Source organism: Episyrphus balteatus, chromosome 1 (assembly GCF_945859705.1).
Source record: "Episyrphus balteatus chromosome 1, idEpiBalt1.1, whole genome shotgun sequence".
In the NCBI taxonomy this organism is placed as follows: domain Eukaryota; kingdom Metazoa; phylum Arthropoda; class Insecta; order Diptera; family Syrphidae; genus Episyrphus; species Episyrphus balteatus.
Window position 1 is genome coordinate 54890621 of NC_079134.1, and position 16667 is coordinate 54907287.

The 16667-nt window shown below is 31.8% G+C and overlaps 1 protein-coding gene across 5 annotated transcripts in view; it reads right to left on the minus strand.

The window, feature by feature from the left end:
* Nucleotides 1–9499: 9499 nt before the first annotated feature.
* LOC129920960 (uncharacterized) overlaps nt 9500–16667 on the minus strand; it is a 56166-nt gene continuing 48998 nt past the window's right edge. For 2 of the 5 annotated variants that reach the window (XM_056002539.1, XM_056002543.1), the window contains 7 exons: nt 15205–15333; nt 14726–15137; nt 14077–14332; nt 13330–13863; nt 10542–10698; nt 10117–10383; nt 9500–10051 (listed from right to left, as the gene is read on the minus strand). In XM_056002539.1, the coding sequence (XP_055858514.1) occupies nt 9859–10051; nt 10117–10383; nt 10542–10698; nt 13330–13863; nt 14077–14332; nt 14726–15137; nt 15205–15333 (1948 nt within the window). In that variant the 3' untranslated portion in view covers nt 9500–9858. Of the gene's footprint in view, nt 10052–10116; nt 10384–10541; nt 10699–13329; nt 13864–14076; nt 14333–14725; nt 15138–15204; nt 15334–15407; nt 15522–15826; nt 16296–16667 lie in introns of those variants that run through there. The other 3 variants (XM_056002542.1, XM_056002541.1, XM_056002540.1) reach the window with 3 other exon arrangements.

Consider the following 16667-nt stretch of genomic DNA (forward strand, 5'->3'; position numbering starts at 1 on the left):
CGCAATCGGGCTGTTGGGTTGGAAAAACAAGCATCAAAAAACTCCCTAGCGGAACACATTATGTAAAAAATACTCGTAAACAAACACTTGTTGCAAGAGAAAGAGCAGGCTTCTGCAAAAAAAACTTACTTTTTTTAAAAGGTATAATTGTTTACTTTCTTTAAATAAAAACACTTTTTTCCCATCGGACCCCTCCAAAAATATATAGCTTATCGAAGTTAGTACTAAACACGCACATAGAAGCTTTGATTTGGACTCTCAAAAAAAATATAAATTTACATGCAAAAAAAAATAATACAGTTAGAATAATTAAATTTTCTCTCCTGAATATGAATCTAGCAAAAAAAATATCATATGTTCTTTTTTTCTTCAACAAATGCTCTTTTGACCGTTAACTAAAAATCTTACTCTCATTATTTTTTTTTTTTTATTGATCTTCTGAGCATCTCTGACGACAGAAGATTGAACTTTATCATAAACTAACTGTTGATTCATTCACTCAGACTAATTACCTTGAATTTGGCATACTTGCTCCACATTTTTGGCAATTTTTTTTTTTGATTTTTTTCCACTAGTCGCCGCACTGTGCGCCCCCTTTCCACCAATTAGTTTGTGGGCAATTTATTTTTCCGCTTTCATATACCATTTATCCTAAATTTTCCAACCACCCATATGCTGCTAATAATTTTTTTATTTTCAAAAATTATTGGCACTGATCTAATTGCAATTTTGATGAACTAAATAATATAGAGATTGAAGCAAATTACAAAATGCACAATCAACACAAAAAGCCGGTATACTGTATTTACAAAATTTGGGTTAATAAAATTGGGGTAACAAAAAAACCATTACCATCTTCTTCTCATTATTTATTAAATAAATACATACATTTGTATGTATGTGTTACTGATATAATGATATAAACATTAAAAAAAAACATGAATTATTGTTTTTTTACAACCGAACGGGCGGCTTGCTTGGCGGTGGGAGCGGACTAAACGACTTTGCGGCCGGCTGGAAGTCGTAATTTTTGTCCAAAAAAAATATAAAAATACGACATTGTAGGTCTGAATGTGGTCTACAAATTTTATGTTAATAATTTTTTCGATATTCATCACCCAAAAATAGATTATGTCAAAAAACAAATGGCATGTCCTAAATTTTTGACTTTTTTAATCGATATCTCGAAAACGGTTCATGATACACAAAAAATGTGTATGCATGAATTGTAGAACTCGTTAAAAGCTACAAAAAAGCTCTTTGTAAAATTTTCGCATCTCGTCAGATGGCCGAGTTATTGTCAAAAAACCAAATTTATCCTTTTTTTCAAAATGGCGGAAAAAGCTCATAGGAAATCTTGGTCGAAAACTTCAAGTTAAGCTTTTTTAAGCATCCTCTACAACATATCCAAAATTTAGCTTTCTCGGTCATTTTGCATTTCCAAATGTATATAATGACTGGCCTATTTGCTTTGTGCGAGTTTTCGAAAATTACTTCAATAAGCTTTACAAACAAAACTCCAGTCAGTTAAGAAAAAAAACATAAAATTTTCAAAAAAAAAAAAAAATTATAAAAAAAACTAAAAAATCAATTTACAAATATTGTTGAAGAAAAATTAACGTTTCAACATTCCTTACAAATTAATATTTCTTAATTACTCTCATTATGTTCTTTCACTCGAGAAAAAGGAGTAAAAATTTAGAGTACTCCTTAATAGAGTGAAAGAAAACGACATAAGACGCCTTATTTTGGTCAATGTTTACCGACACTATATAAAACTCAGAGCATGAATATACCGTGAATTTTAATATTCTAGAAATGTAGAAAATGTATGCCCGTGGTCAGGCTGATATAATAACGAAGAACTTATATTGAATTATATTCAATCTCTCCACTTAAAATAAAAATAATTTTAATAATTTTTGTTATTTTTTTCTTCGTTATTATACATAGTTCAGTCAATGGGGAAAAATCCGAAAAAAAAGTTTTGACGTTAGCTAATTTTGGATGCAGTATTGAAGAGGGGTTTATCCTGAGTATAAATCTCAGTTTGCGTATTGATTGGTCTTGTAGGGTGTCCGCCATTTAGAAAAACGAATTAATCTCAATATCGCGAGAACGACTGGTGGGACAGAAAACTGGCAAGGACTTTTTAGATTAAAAATATAATCTAGGACCTAGGAGTTATACTTTCAGAGTAAGAGAACCGCAAAGTACCTAATTTTCCGTTATTTCCCACTTAACTAAGGGTTCTTTTAAATATTTTAAATATCAAAAAATGCACTATTAGCGTATGAAAGTATGACTCCAAGATGAAGCCCAAAAAATTAAAAAAGCTCAACGCAAAAGGAAAATTTCATTCGCCTGGGCCAAACAATCCGAAATATCTGCGTTGATTTCAGCTGTCCAAAAGCGACCAGCGCTTTGGGATGGAGGATTCAGTGAGTATAAGCTTGCTTACATAAAATGTGAGTGCTGGATACAAGTTGCTGAGAAGCTTGGGATCCAAAATCTCGATAGCTGTGAAGCAAGAAATAAATGGAATGCCCTTCGAAGCCTCTTCAAAGCAAATTTAGGTAAGATCCGAGCCAAGGAATTTCGGAAATAGCGACCGTGTAATGGGCTCACTTCACAGAAATGATGATGTTAATTGAGTCTGCCGAAGTGTTTCAAACATCCGAATCAGTGTCAACATTGGACTTGGTAAGCTTATATTTTTTTATAAATTATGTCGTTAAATATATATTTTTCACGAATGATTCAATTCTGAATTAATTGAACCAGCAGTTGAGCTCCAAGAACGTCGACGAAAATCTATTTCCGCCTAGAAAAAAAGATAAAATTAGGAGTTCATGAGAGTCATCAAGAACACATTCCAGAAATTCCGGAAGCATGAAGCATGTATCTACAAATTTTCACACAAGATCGCAGCAAAATGACAGATACACGACCTTCGGCGAACTCGTCGATCGAAATCTTCGCTCTTTACCTATTAATGAATAATGATTCGTTGCGGCTTGAAGCCGGGCTGATGCAAGTCATGTATGAATTTCTAATCACTCGAGCGGAGTTGATAACAAATCCTTTGGGCACTGCCCAACCTATCCTGGTAGTAGATTCAGAGACAACAGACGCCGGTAACATAAATTTAGAAACGTTCAAAGATGGTGGGAACGATGAATTCAATGTCGATGAATAAAAATAAATACATTTTTTGTTAAAAGTAAAATTAGCCTTTTTTATTTGATGCTATTATTTATAAAAAAAAATAACAGAAACGGAACACCCTCCAAAACGAATTGAGCCAACGAAAACGTTGAAAGCTTCTTCGGTTTCCTCTTCCATCCTCCTAAAATTGGGATTTAAAGATTTTCGTTTCAGGACACCTTTAAAAAATGGCATTCCAACAGGAGTTTCAACAACTTTTATTTTTTCTTTCTATATGTTAACAAAAACATATAGAAATTAGTGATGTAAGTTGAAACTTCTTCTTAAAATCGATATTTAGAAAGATTTTTATGTCGTTCATACCTGTAAACCACGTAAAAAATGACTGCCAATATAGGTACCAACAGATTTCAAAAGGCTTTATATCTTTAACTTTCTTTTTAAAATCAAGTTCACTATATTACGTTGCTCATTCTTTTCCTTTTTTTTAAACAATTATTGATAAACAAAACTATCAACTTTTAAAACTCTACTGCACTTTCAAATTGTTTCCTTTGCTAAGAAACGATAATTTAAATTAGACATTTTGAGGAATCGCCGCATAAAACAAATACAACAGATTTACAACAGGATTTACTAGCAAACCAAGAAAAAAACAAAATAATGCATACCTATGTACATGAACATTGAACACACATATTTCATATTTCTAACTGTCCAATTAAACATGGTCCGATTAGCAGTTGTCCCGATTATAGAGAGAACTTTGTATGAAAAATAGCAGGGCAAGCATTAAGGGCGGTCCGAATAGGAGGTGGTCGGATTATAGAGTGTCTCGATTAGCAGGTTTTACGTATACGACGAGTTCGGCCAGTCGATAATTGAAAACACGTTCCGGTAAGGTTAAATCTCGTTGGTCAAACGGTTTCATTATATTTGTTCGCAATGCAAATGCATCATCAGCCGCGAGCACATATGGAACAGTAGGGTGTCCGTTGGTGCCGTGAAATAACGCCGAGCGAAATAGCGCCGAATTCCAAAATTCGGCGTTATTTCACTTTCAAAAGCGAAATAAGGCCGAATTTCAACATTCGGCCTTATTTCACAATGACAAAGTGAAATAACGCCGATTCGGCATTATTTCACTTTTTCAGTGAGGCAAATCCTGCTAAGTGGAGCTTATGAAAAATTGCAATGTAACCACCTGTAGTCACTTTGGTATTGAAATGCCATATTCTTGGCAAAGGGACATAGCCCATGGACATTACAGCCACTTTATATTTGTGGACTTAAGTCCCACTTGAGTTAGACATAAGTTCCAAATTGATTGTCAAACTCAGGTTGGACATAAGACCCACAAATAAAAGATGGACGTTATGTCTCACTAACGAAGAATTCGCAAGTTATAAAATTATTTCCCAACTGGATTTGGGATAGTTACAAAGTTCGATTTTGCACTTATGTCCCACCCTATTGGCACATACGCCTATCCAATAGTGTATCCAAAGCAGGACAGCATGTCCCCAGCCTCCAAACATACATCACTGTTTATACGCCTAAGTCCTGGGTATTATTATTGTTTTTATGTGTATGCCAACAACAAAGATATGTTTGTGTTATAACTTAGCAAACGCGAAGCGGAAAAAAATTTGCTTACATGAGAATCTATTTAATTTTCGGAACCCAAACGCGAAGCAGAAAAAATTTTGCCCACGGGAGAATCAATTTTGAGGTGTGAAAATAAAAATTCGCGCGAATTTTTATTTTCACACCTCAAAATTGATTCTCCCGTGGGCAAAATTTTTTCCGCTTCGCGTTTGGGTTCCGAAAATTAAATAGATTCTCATGTAAGCAAATTTTTTTCCGCTTTACCTTCCACCAATTAAAACAGGTGGGATTTATTCGTTTCTTATATTTGTATTGTGGTGACCGCCCTATTTGCGATATAATTTTCCAAATGACCCGCGCTTATCATGCGAGGTTGGTTGTATTCAAAGTTTCTTTTTCATTTAAAGAATCTGCAACAAAACGCGAATAAAATAGAACAAAAGTTATTCTACATTATTATTTTATATTTCGAAAAGTGTGGGGCTTATGTCCCAGTTAAATAAAAAATATGTTGGGCTGATGTCTCACTCAAGTGGGATATAATTCTTAAATTAAATGTCGTCCCACTCAAGTGGAACATAACTCCCAAAAATAAAGAGTGGGCGTTATGTCCTTGGGTCTTATGTCCCTGCGCCACATTTTTATCACCTCTTGAAACTTATCTAGGTTAATGAATAATTAAGAGGCATATAAGAGCCAAAACTTTTTTTGAACCTATACCTCGATGGGATGGACATAAGTTTTAAATTAGTATGGGAGCCATTGTGCCCAAATAAACTTGGGCCTTATATGCCTTTGAAAATAAGAAAAAGGGTAACATACCGGTTAACTTGCGTCTGCTCTTATGCTCACTTTTCTAACATTCGGCCTTATTTCTCAGTTGGAACTCGGCGTTATTTCACTTTGACAAAGTGCAATAAGGCCGAATGTTGAAATTCGGCGTTATTTCGCTTTTGTAAAGTGAAATAACGCCGAATTTTGGAATTCGGCGTTATTTCGCTCGGCGTTATTTCACGGCACCGTGTCCGTTATTTCCCAAAGTGATGTTTTCGGGGGAGACACCCCCTAGATCGAAAGCTTAGGGCCTAAATAAGAGGAATTTAGCAAAAAAAAGTTTTTTGGAGGTCATTAACCCGTGCCTCTAGGGTCATATTTTCCCCATACAAATTTGTATGGGAAATTTTTAACTCATACATAAAATTTTTTTTCTCTCGAGTTAAATCATATTTTTTTTTAATGTTTGATAATTCTGGTTGGAAAACAGTTACTTTAAAAGATCACATTCAAAATTTCCCGTTAAAAATTGTTTTTATATTTTATTTCGGTTTTTGAAATTATTAGCTGTTTTCGTAGTTTTTGCTTTCACCTATCACACAATTTTAAATGCTGTTTTATTGGTTTTTAATTCTTTTCAAATATTGCATTCAAAAATTTGTGAATAAATCAAAAATTTCAATTTTTTGAATTTTTTTTTGGAAATTTTTGCCGTTTTTATAATAAATAAATATTATTAAACACTTTACCCTTTCTTGTTTGCAACTTTTTTATGTAATTTTTTAGGTGAATCATTTTTAAACAAAATTCAATAAAAATATTGTAAACATATCTTTTGTAGTTCGAGAAAAATAAATTTAAACGTATAAAAACGGCAAAAATTTCAAAAAAAAATTTCAAAAATTGAAATTTTTGATTTATTCACAAATTTTTGAATGCAATATTTGAAAAGAATTAAAAAGCAATAAAACTGCATTTAAAATTGTGTGATAGGTAAAAGCAAAAACTACGAAAACAGCTAATAATTTCAAAATCCGAAATAAAATATAAAAAAAATTTTTAACGGGAAATTTTGAATGTGATCTTTTAAAGTAACTGTTTTCCAACCAGAATTATCAAACATTAAAAAAAATATGATTTAACTCGAGAGAAAAAAAATTTTATGTATGAGTTAAAAATTTCCCATACAAATTTGTATGGGGAAAGTATGACCCTAGAGGCACGGGTTAATGACCTCCAAAAAACTTTTTTTTGCTAAATTCCCCTTATTTAGGCCCTAAGCTTTCGATCTAGGGGGTGTCTCCCCCGAAAACATCACTTTCGGAAATAACGGACACCCTTGGAACCGCCTTCTTCCAGACAGTGGTTTTGGAGCAGGTAAGTGCAAACGGCATACAAACGGAATACACCACCGTCCGAAAATTTTCCATGTTTGTTTAATCAGATTTGTTAGTGTCTTAGACTTATACTGCCGTGCTAAGCAAAAACGGCGCATATACATTTTTGTAGTTTTGAGATAAATGAATTTTAGTGTTTCTGGATTTCGCACCCTTAAATTTATTATTTTTCAAAATTTTAAAAAATTATGTATATATTCTTTAAAAAAAAATGTATTATTTTATGGCATTCATGATTTTATTATATGTTGTGTATTTTAAGAGAAAATGGACATACGCCCTTTTTGCTTAGTTAAATATATAAGATGTGCAATACCGTGCTAAGTAAAAAGGGCGCATATCCACTTTTGTAGTTTTTAGTAAATTGAATTTTATTGTTTCTGGTTTTCGCACCTTTAAATTGAATATTTAAAAAAAAAATTAAAAGAATATGGAAAAACCTACGCCTTTTTTTAATAAGTAAAACACATGAAGAGTGCAAATATGCTCTTCTGGCTAAATGAAAAGATTCGGAAAAATTGCCATAATCTTGTAATTAACTTAAATCAATAAAATAAAAGATGTTTCATAACATTAATTCGTAACTAAAAAAATAAAATAACTTAAAAAAAAAACATCAAAAATAATAATACAACATGAAACATACTTAGTAATTTACTAAAAATGGTTTAGCATTTTACTAAATAGTTTGAATGTATCTCAGTCATTTTCCAAAAAAAAAACGGAAAGTGTTTTCCAGGCATTAAGCCGTTTTTTTTGATAAAATTTTCAACAAAATTTCAATGACGAATTAATCGACATATTTACACAAAATTTGACCACTTTTGAAAAATTTGATTTTCAAAAAAAAATTTTAATCAAAAAAAAAAAAAATCCGAAATTAATATTTTTGAAAATTTTTCTTAATTTTTAAATCAAAGTTACTGATTTTAAGTAAAAAGGTGTATGAACCAACAAAGTTGTGAGATACTAAGTAAAAAAGAACACCACATACGCAAAGAATTATGGCTTTTGTGCCTTTTTTGCTTAGTAAATGGTTCATACGCCCTATCATGATAGAAAATAGATATGTGCCCTTTTTCATTTGCGGTTTTGGGCTATTTCAAGTTGGAAATACGATTTTTTTATCTCACCCAAAAATAAAGTGCTGCTTAACGTTTTCAAATATGCCACTAACTCATTTTTTGATTTTTGGCTCATGCTCCCTTTTTGCCTACATTCAAATAAAGTAAGAAATCTATGTCAAATAATTAACATTTGAGGCGCAATGTCCACACCAGCCGATTTACTTTTTCTAAATTATAAATTAAAAAAGGTCACTGTGGTGTATGCTTCTATAATTTTTAAACTAAGCGTAGGATGTTGAAAATGAAAGTTGGGCTATCCTAGGCTAACGTTGGGCAAACAAATTTTTGTTTAAACTAACGATTTTTTCACAGGAAGAAAATCATAATTTTTTCGGTTTCTGATATGAAAAAAAAGTTTTTTGTTGTATCTTTTGAAAAAAATAGTGGAATAAAGAAAAAGAAAAGTTGGACTATCTTGGGCTAACGTTGGGCAAACGAACCACAGTGCAAAACCAACAATTTTTAAACTGAAGAAAAAAAAATTGAATTCGGGGGTGCGAACTGCACATAGCCTTATCTGACCCCTATGATTTATAAACTCCTGCTCAAAATTAACGCACACATTTTTCTTCAGAAGTTATACCCCTGCATCTTATTTTAAAAAGCATTAAAATTTTTTTGCATTGCTTATTGTTTAGCAAGTCGAAAAAATGTTAATATGTAACAGTATTATCAACAAAAAAAAAGATAAACCAAATTTAACAATTCAAGGTCTGAAAACTGATTATAAAATAATTTTTGTTTTTAAGAAGAAAAATGTAAAAAAATGGAAGCGGGTGACGGTTCTTTCCCATAATTGTATTCAATACTTGGTATAGTCTCCTCTAGCGCATATGACAACCTGGAGTCGTTTGTTCATTCCAATAATTAACTTTTGAAGGTTTTGTTGTAACACTTCTGTGTTCTTTCACTGAAGTTTTAAGTTGATCAAGACTGCTTGGAGTTGGATTTCGGTCGCGAATGCATCTTTTCAATATTTCCTACACATGTTTTATTGAATTCAAATCCGGATTTCTGTGTGGTTAATCCGAAACTGGAATATTAAAATCTTGATTCCATACCTTGAATTTAAGATCACCATTGTCTCATTTGAGAAAATAACCATGATACTCTGGCATAAAGTAATAGCAGGACTTTACTAAAAAATAAATAGGATGTGCGTTAAATTTGAGCAGAAGTGTAGTTTATAGTCAAATCAAATTGGGGAAAATAACAAGTGTTTCAAAAATTGTCCAGTTGTAAAAATTTCATGCAAACATTTGAAAAATTTAAATAAACTTGAATTTTTAAATAACATATTGTTTAATTTGTAAACTAACATTATAACGAGAAGATAATTGTATAATATTTTCATTCACAATAATTATTGAAAATAATAGATTTTTAATATAATTATATAACTACATCACAGAACTTTAAAAATTTATAGTTTTATATTTTGTTTAATTTAAATTATCATATTGTCATTTTGTTGGGTTTAAAGTGCTTTGATAATTTTATTTTGTTTAAGATGTGATCAGATGACGAATTATGTATTTAAATAGTTAATATGATAATATTTCATATTATATCTACAAAGAATGTGAACACCAGTTTATTAACTTACATCAGATAATAGGACGCTTAGAATAAAATTAAAATAAGGAATAAAGTAATTACAGCAAATGGCGAACAATTTTTTTTTTGTTTTTAAAAACGAGTTTCTGGGCAGGACCCGTGATATTAATATAAAATTTTGATTTAAACATTCTTTAAAATACGTTTGTAAAGAATGTAAAATTTTATCACGATTTTGGACATCGTACATAGCGCAAAACTGAATAACCTAAAGTACGGAACACAATAAAAAACACTATCAACACCATAGTATTTAACCACAGAGGACAATTTGAGTTCTGTGCATTCAGAATATCTTCGTATGGAATGTATTCGGTACTATTGTGTTTGCACACTTCATAGCTGCTAGGATTGCCACATCTGAAATATATAATTTAATAAATAATATAAATGAAATTGTTTTTGTCACAATTTATTCTACCAACCTTATCGCCGGGCCCTCTCCAAATTCCAGAATTTGCATATTTTGATATGCATAGTGTATCATCGACGTGTATCGTATCCAGCTGAGGCCAGGTGGTATCCTCGACGATAAGTACCCCCCAAAAAGTTGTGTAGCTAGTGTATATAAAGCACTCAAAGTTATGCTGACATTCATATCCATGCAACATGCACCTATGAAAAATCCAACACTTTGAGCCACAATTGTATTGAGCAGTAAAAATACCAACATCAAGAAGAAAAGCTTGAGACTAGTAATTGTTTTGTTTTTTATTATTATTTTGAGGCAGGAGATTGAAATCAATTTTTAATCAATTGGAGAGGAGGAAGAACATGAAAAAATAATTTAAAAAAAAAGTGAAAATATGAAATAAGTACTAGTGGAGAAAAGAATTATAAAAATACTAACCTCGAACAACCAAGCATAGGGTAGCTGATAAGCAGGTACACTGTAGGAAGAGTAATTATTAATGGCAGTTCACCGAACATTTTGGCTAGATAATAAGCTGATAATCTGTATGCTCCAGAGCGCCTTTCTTTGCTAATAACTTCACGTTCAGAAGGGACTAAAAATATAAAGTTTTAAAGTCGTTTTAGAAAAACAACAATAATTTACAGTATTTGTTTGTTTAATTGTTTTAGGATTACAATTTAATCAAAAGGGTTAAATCTGAATTTTCGTTTTTAAAATTTATTCCAACGAACCATGGGAATTCCGACAAATTCTATCACTTTTTTTTTGTATACGTTCAAAAGTTAGTACAAAAAAACTTTTTTTTAATGCCAACTATTAAAAAAAATTTTTTTTATTGTGTAAAAAATAGCGATGGAATTTGTTGGGATGATTTTTGAGGTGACAAAAAATTATTCTTTTATAATTTTGAACTTAGGGTGGGATGTAGCGAGCCAATGGCAACATTGCCAAGAAACCATCAGAGATGAGGCTTTTGAAGTGAGGTTGGGGTCGAAATAGTGTATGGGTCATAATACTGTATTCAAAATACTGAAATTCATAAAACTACATTTCAAAATTCTGTATGCACAAAATACTGTATGATCAAAATACTTTAATTCAAAACTCCGTATTTCAAAATTCTATTTGGTCACCCTTAGTGCGAAGATGTGAGGAATTGGGGGGTCATGCCAAAACTTTTTTTTCAAAAGTTTCGATAGCAGGCATAAACTTGAAAATCTGCTTTTTGAATTATTACAAACATTACAATTTGTGCGTTTTGTTTGCATTTCGTATCGAAAAGTCCCGAATATAGTTCTAAAAATAACCAAACAAAACGGAGATTCGTTTAAGTTTAGCGTTAAGCCTTAGGACCTAGAACGCTGCTGATGTGAAACGAAATTTTTCGTCAGTCTCCACGAAGACAAAGAAATGCATGGGATTTTTCGTTTCGCATCAGCAGCGTACTAGTCTTGACTAATTAAAGCTATCCTCTCCTAAAAATACACTGTACTGTACGAGTACTTCGATTGAATAATTTGCCTTATAACAACTGTTCATTGTTCTCCGCTAGCCCAGAAAGTTAGAATAAAAATCTTTTTTACTTAATAGCAGTGGTAAATTTTGAATTAAAAGTCTTCCGAACCTCAGGCAAACGAATCGCAAAGTTTTGTAAAAAAAATTGCATTTGAAAATATAATTTTTTTTAAATTTTGTTTTAAAATTGTATGGGAATTTTATTTTAATGACGCGGGGATACAGTTTTCTTACAAGAAATTAGAATTCAATGCTGTTTGCATAAAACCTAACACCGACACATGTTAAGGATAGTTTCTGATTCAAATAACCCTATCAAAATATTAGGTAAAGACAAAAAAAATATTTTTGGCGATATTTTGGAATTCGTCAGTTTTCAGCGGTTTACAATATAAAACTAATTCAGTTTTGTTTATTAGATTAAGCCCTGCTTTTTCAATCGTGAGTTATACTATCAGAAGAATAAATGTCAATATAAAAAACTTTTATTCCTAGGAATATGCTCTAACTGAGGTTTATCTGACTATTAAAAAATTAGCCCTAAGTGATATTTAATTTGCCTTAGACAAGGTTGCTTACTTTCGTATCTATAATCGGTTTGCCATTGATGATTAACAAATCGATAGTTGTTTCAAAAATGTAACAGAGTTAGCTAATCTAGTACAAAATACCGTTATATTCTGTAAGCAAACAAAATCCACCAAATTTGATCAGACAGTAGGTATATCTAATATCCCAATTTGCATATAAAAATGAAAAAAATCAAAAGTACATTTTGAATTTTCTGATGTATTTGAAGACCTAGGCTAAAAAAACAAATGTTGATAAATCAGAGACAATGCCCTAACTCCAATTATGCAAAAAAAAAATCAAAATCGAAAATTTTGTAGTTAGGGCCTTTACGAGATTATGGGCAAAGTACAGCTCAACTAATATTATCCAACGAATCAAAATAATCCTAATCCAGCATAGCGTTCACTAAAAATATGACCACATCCCCAAAATGGTAAAATAGTTTGAATACCAAAAATTTTTTTAACTTTTAATTTTCGTTCATGTTATAAAACTTCAACATTTTGAAAATCATCTTACTCAAGAGATTTCAATATCACACAACAATTTGTTTTTTAGGTTCTGAGTTCTTGAGGGGGGGGGGGTCATGACCCCTTGACCCCCTTGTATACGCCGTTGTCTCTTTTTCTGTTTATCTTTTATTATAAACAATTGCACATGTCTCATGTAATAATGAACCGATTGGAAAAAAAAAATGTTATAATATTTACTAATTTTTGCAAGTTTTGCCTCAATAATTTTTATCAAAAATTAACCCTCTGTAGGCACACCTCTTTTTTGCGAATTTGGTTTAAACTTTTTCATGTCGCAAGAACTCTTTTCGGTCTCACCATTATATAGAGAATCATATATGAAATTGATGTAGAATATTCCGAGGAATTCGAATATTCTATTCACAATTCAAAAAAATGTATTTTCACCCTTATAAAGACAGTTTTTTGTAACCACTTTTAATTTTTGTCCTGCCAAATTCGCACCCGTGTGCCGACAGAGGGTTAAAAATAGCCGAGTTATTCACTAAAACTTTTTTTCTTAAATTTAAATCCAAGACGGTGCCTTTGATATTAAAATAATGTAAAATAATAAAAAAAAAAATCGTGATATTACCGATAAGTTTTTTTCTGTAAAAACTTACATGAATTAAGGGCACCAAAAAGCGCAAACAACATCCAATATGTTTGCGAGAAAAACATCCATCCTTGCAAATCATGCAAAAACTCTTCAGTCCTTGGAATTTGAAACCATATGGCACCCGCCATTAAGCCCAATCCAATGGTTTGCAACCAATTAAGTTTCGATAACATCCGAGGTTTTGCTTCTTTGAAATTTCGACTCGACAATACCCGAAACTGGGTATGAAACCTCGTCGGATAGTCCAACCAATTGTGCATCATTTCATGGTATTCACTCGATGCGGAACTGAAATTTGATTGTAAATCTGCTGCAGCCCAAAGATGTTGTGCATCCTCGTGATTCAGTTCATTATTGTGATTATTTTTAATATCCTTATAATAATTATTTATTATGTCGTTGATCAGAGTATCATGATTTTTGTTTGTGTATTCAGTATTAGCTGTGATGCAATTGCGGTTCAAGAAGTTCCCATGAGATTCTCGAGCCGCGATAAATAGTTTCTCTCTAATATCTGGATAGGATTTTATTTGTTCCACTGACAATAAATAATTTTATTTTAAAACAGTTCTTTTTTTAATTCGGATTTGAGAGAATGCCTCGAAATGCATGCCACAAAATTTCAATAAAAGTCTTATCTAAATTAATTGACTAAGGGACAATGCCAGTTTTGGGAGTGGAAGTTAAGCCAAAATATGAGCAAGAAATTTTATAGCAAACAGTCGAAGCATTCATATTTATATGAACATACACACAAAATCGGCAGGGTTATAATGTGGCTTAATTGTGACTCCGATACCTTCAAAATAACTGAATATATTCTTCACTTCACCAAAATAAGCTGTCCTTCCATTGTACAAAAGAAGTAATTTATCGAACATGTGAAACATTTGTGATGATGGTTGGTGAACAGTGATGACAACAGTTTTTTGCTCCTGAATGGCGTATCTTTTTAGTACTTTCATCAGAGAAATCGCTGAATAACTATCAAGACCAGAAGTAGGTTCCTAAATTATTAAGTTTTTAGTCTATTTATTCAATATATCCATTTTGTATACAAGGTGTCCCGGAATGAGATAAGATCATTTTGAGGGATGATTCTTCCACAGATTGTTAAACAGTAACTCTCTATCTGCAAAGTTGATAGAGCCCGTTTTTTGGATTTTATTGCTAATATTAATTGATGGAGGTTCTCCAAACATTTCTTCTAAAAATCGAGACATTAATGAAGTTTCTATCATTGTTAATAACATTGACATGAGTAAAGCCATACTTAAGTAAGCGTTTTCTTAAATCATCGCTAAAGGGTATAAACTATGCAAACTGTGGAAAACTTAGAATATACCCAAGAATCATCGCTCAAAATGTTCTTCATTCCGGGACACCCTGTATATACTCACATCAAGAAGCATCAACAGAGGGTTTGTCAGTAACTCACAAGCTATGCTAGCTCTTTTCTTTTCCCCGCCAGAGAGTCCTCTGTTCATATAATCTCCAAATTTAGTTTGTTGACAATTCGTAAGCTCAAGAGCCTCAAGGACTCTATCTACTAATTTAATTTTATCATCATATGGAATTTTTTCAGGTAAACGCAGCAGTGCTGTATAAACTATTGTTTCTCGAAGAGTCAGTCCAGCAAAGAAAACTTCTTCTTGCTGAACATAACAGATTTTCCGACGCCATTTCTTTGATATAGTCTCGCGATTTAAATAGATACAACCACTTTCAATATGCCGTTGACCACTAAGACTGTCGAGTAGGGTTGTTTTTCCACATCCTGATGGACCCATAATTGCCAGAACTTCCCCGGGGCTAAATAAAAGAAAGGATTTTTTATAAATTATTGAAAGTCTGCTAGTTTCTGTTTTACCTTTCTTACCTTACCATTCCACTGACGTCAGCTAGAATTTTTTTATCGTTGTGCAGAACATTTATATTTTGAAATGTTAGTTGAAGTGCTCGATGTTGCTCTGATATAAAAGGAAAGGTGACCATAGCATGATCACTCCTGTAAATAAAAAAAATAAAAACGAAAATTTAAAATAGGAAACTCACTAAAGAAAAAAAGATTTTGAAAATTACTTAATCATTTGAAATAAAAGCACTTGTCAAAACTCAATCAAACCACAAAGAAGTTGAGTTTGAATTTCAACGGATAGGTACAGATGTGTTTTACTAAGCTTAAGAAATTTATAAAAACGACAAACAAAAGAAGGAAAAAATAAGTCAATTACTTTATTGTTTCTAACAAATAAACTAAAAATATTTTAACCATTTTAAAAAATAAAAAAAAGTCAAGAACTATGGACCAATAAAATGAACAGCAGCCCGATGTACATAAGTGCTAATGATACTAATTTTATCCAATTATACCAATTTATTCAATTGGTTTGAATAAAAATCAAAGATAGTTCCCGCATATTTGCTATTAAATCGAAATGATTTTAATCAATTATAGATATATGGAGGTTGAAAATGGATATGAAAATTCAAATACCAACCAAATAACCGGACTTAGGCCGTGTGTGAATTGCGTTAAATAGTTAAATTGTGTAAAATTTTTGACACTATTGAGGTGAACAAAATAATTTCAAAAAAAGAATTTATTGTTTAAAATTTTGTCTGCCTTTTTTCTGCCAAGATAGGTACTCCTTTTTAATAAAAAAAACAAAACAAAACCATCTGCAAACAAAATTTAAGTCAAATTTAACCAGGTCCCGGAGCCCAATAAATGTTTAACAGCTGAAAATTTTTTATTCACCTCAATAGTGTCAAAAATTTTACACAATTTAACTATTTAACGCAATTCACCTTGGCCTTAGCAGCCAATTAACCGAACCTTGCGACCAAAAACAATCGGACCTTAAAACCAAATATCTACTTGATTTAACAACCAAATAAAAACCGGATATATCTACAATAAATCAATCAGGACCAGCTAGTAGCTCTCAAACCAGTGCATATCTGGAGTAGCTAATTCTTCCGAATTTTCATTAGTAAGTTTACTGGCGAATGACATGGATCTTTTCACTATAATCCAAATGAAAATGAAAACAAATTCTCAACTTATACCTACATCACCATGGCCCTAAGAAAAAATCAGAGATACCCAGAAGGAGATGGGAAACTTCTGACGTCATACTGGTTTGCCTGCAAGATCGGATTGATAGTTTTGGCTAAGTATGCTTGAAATGATTGAGGCTTTTGGCTAAGTTTGCGTGAAAAGTCGGACGCTTTTGGCTTAGTATGCGTAGAAACACTGGTTACACTATGTGTGTATTTCACATTAATTCACGGATACAAAAGAAATTACAACAACAAGAAATAAACAAATGGGTTTTG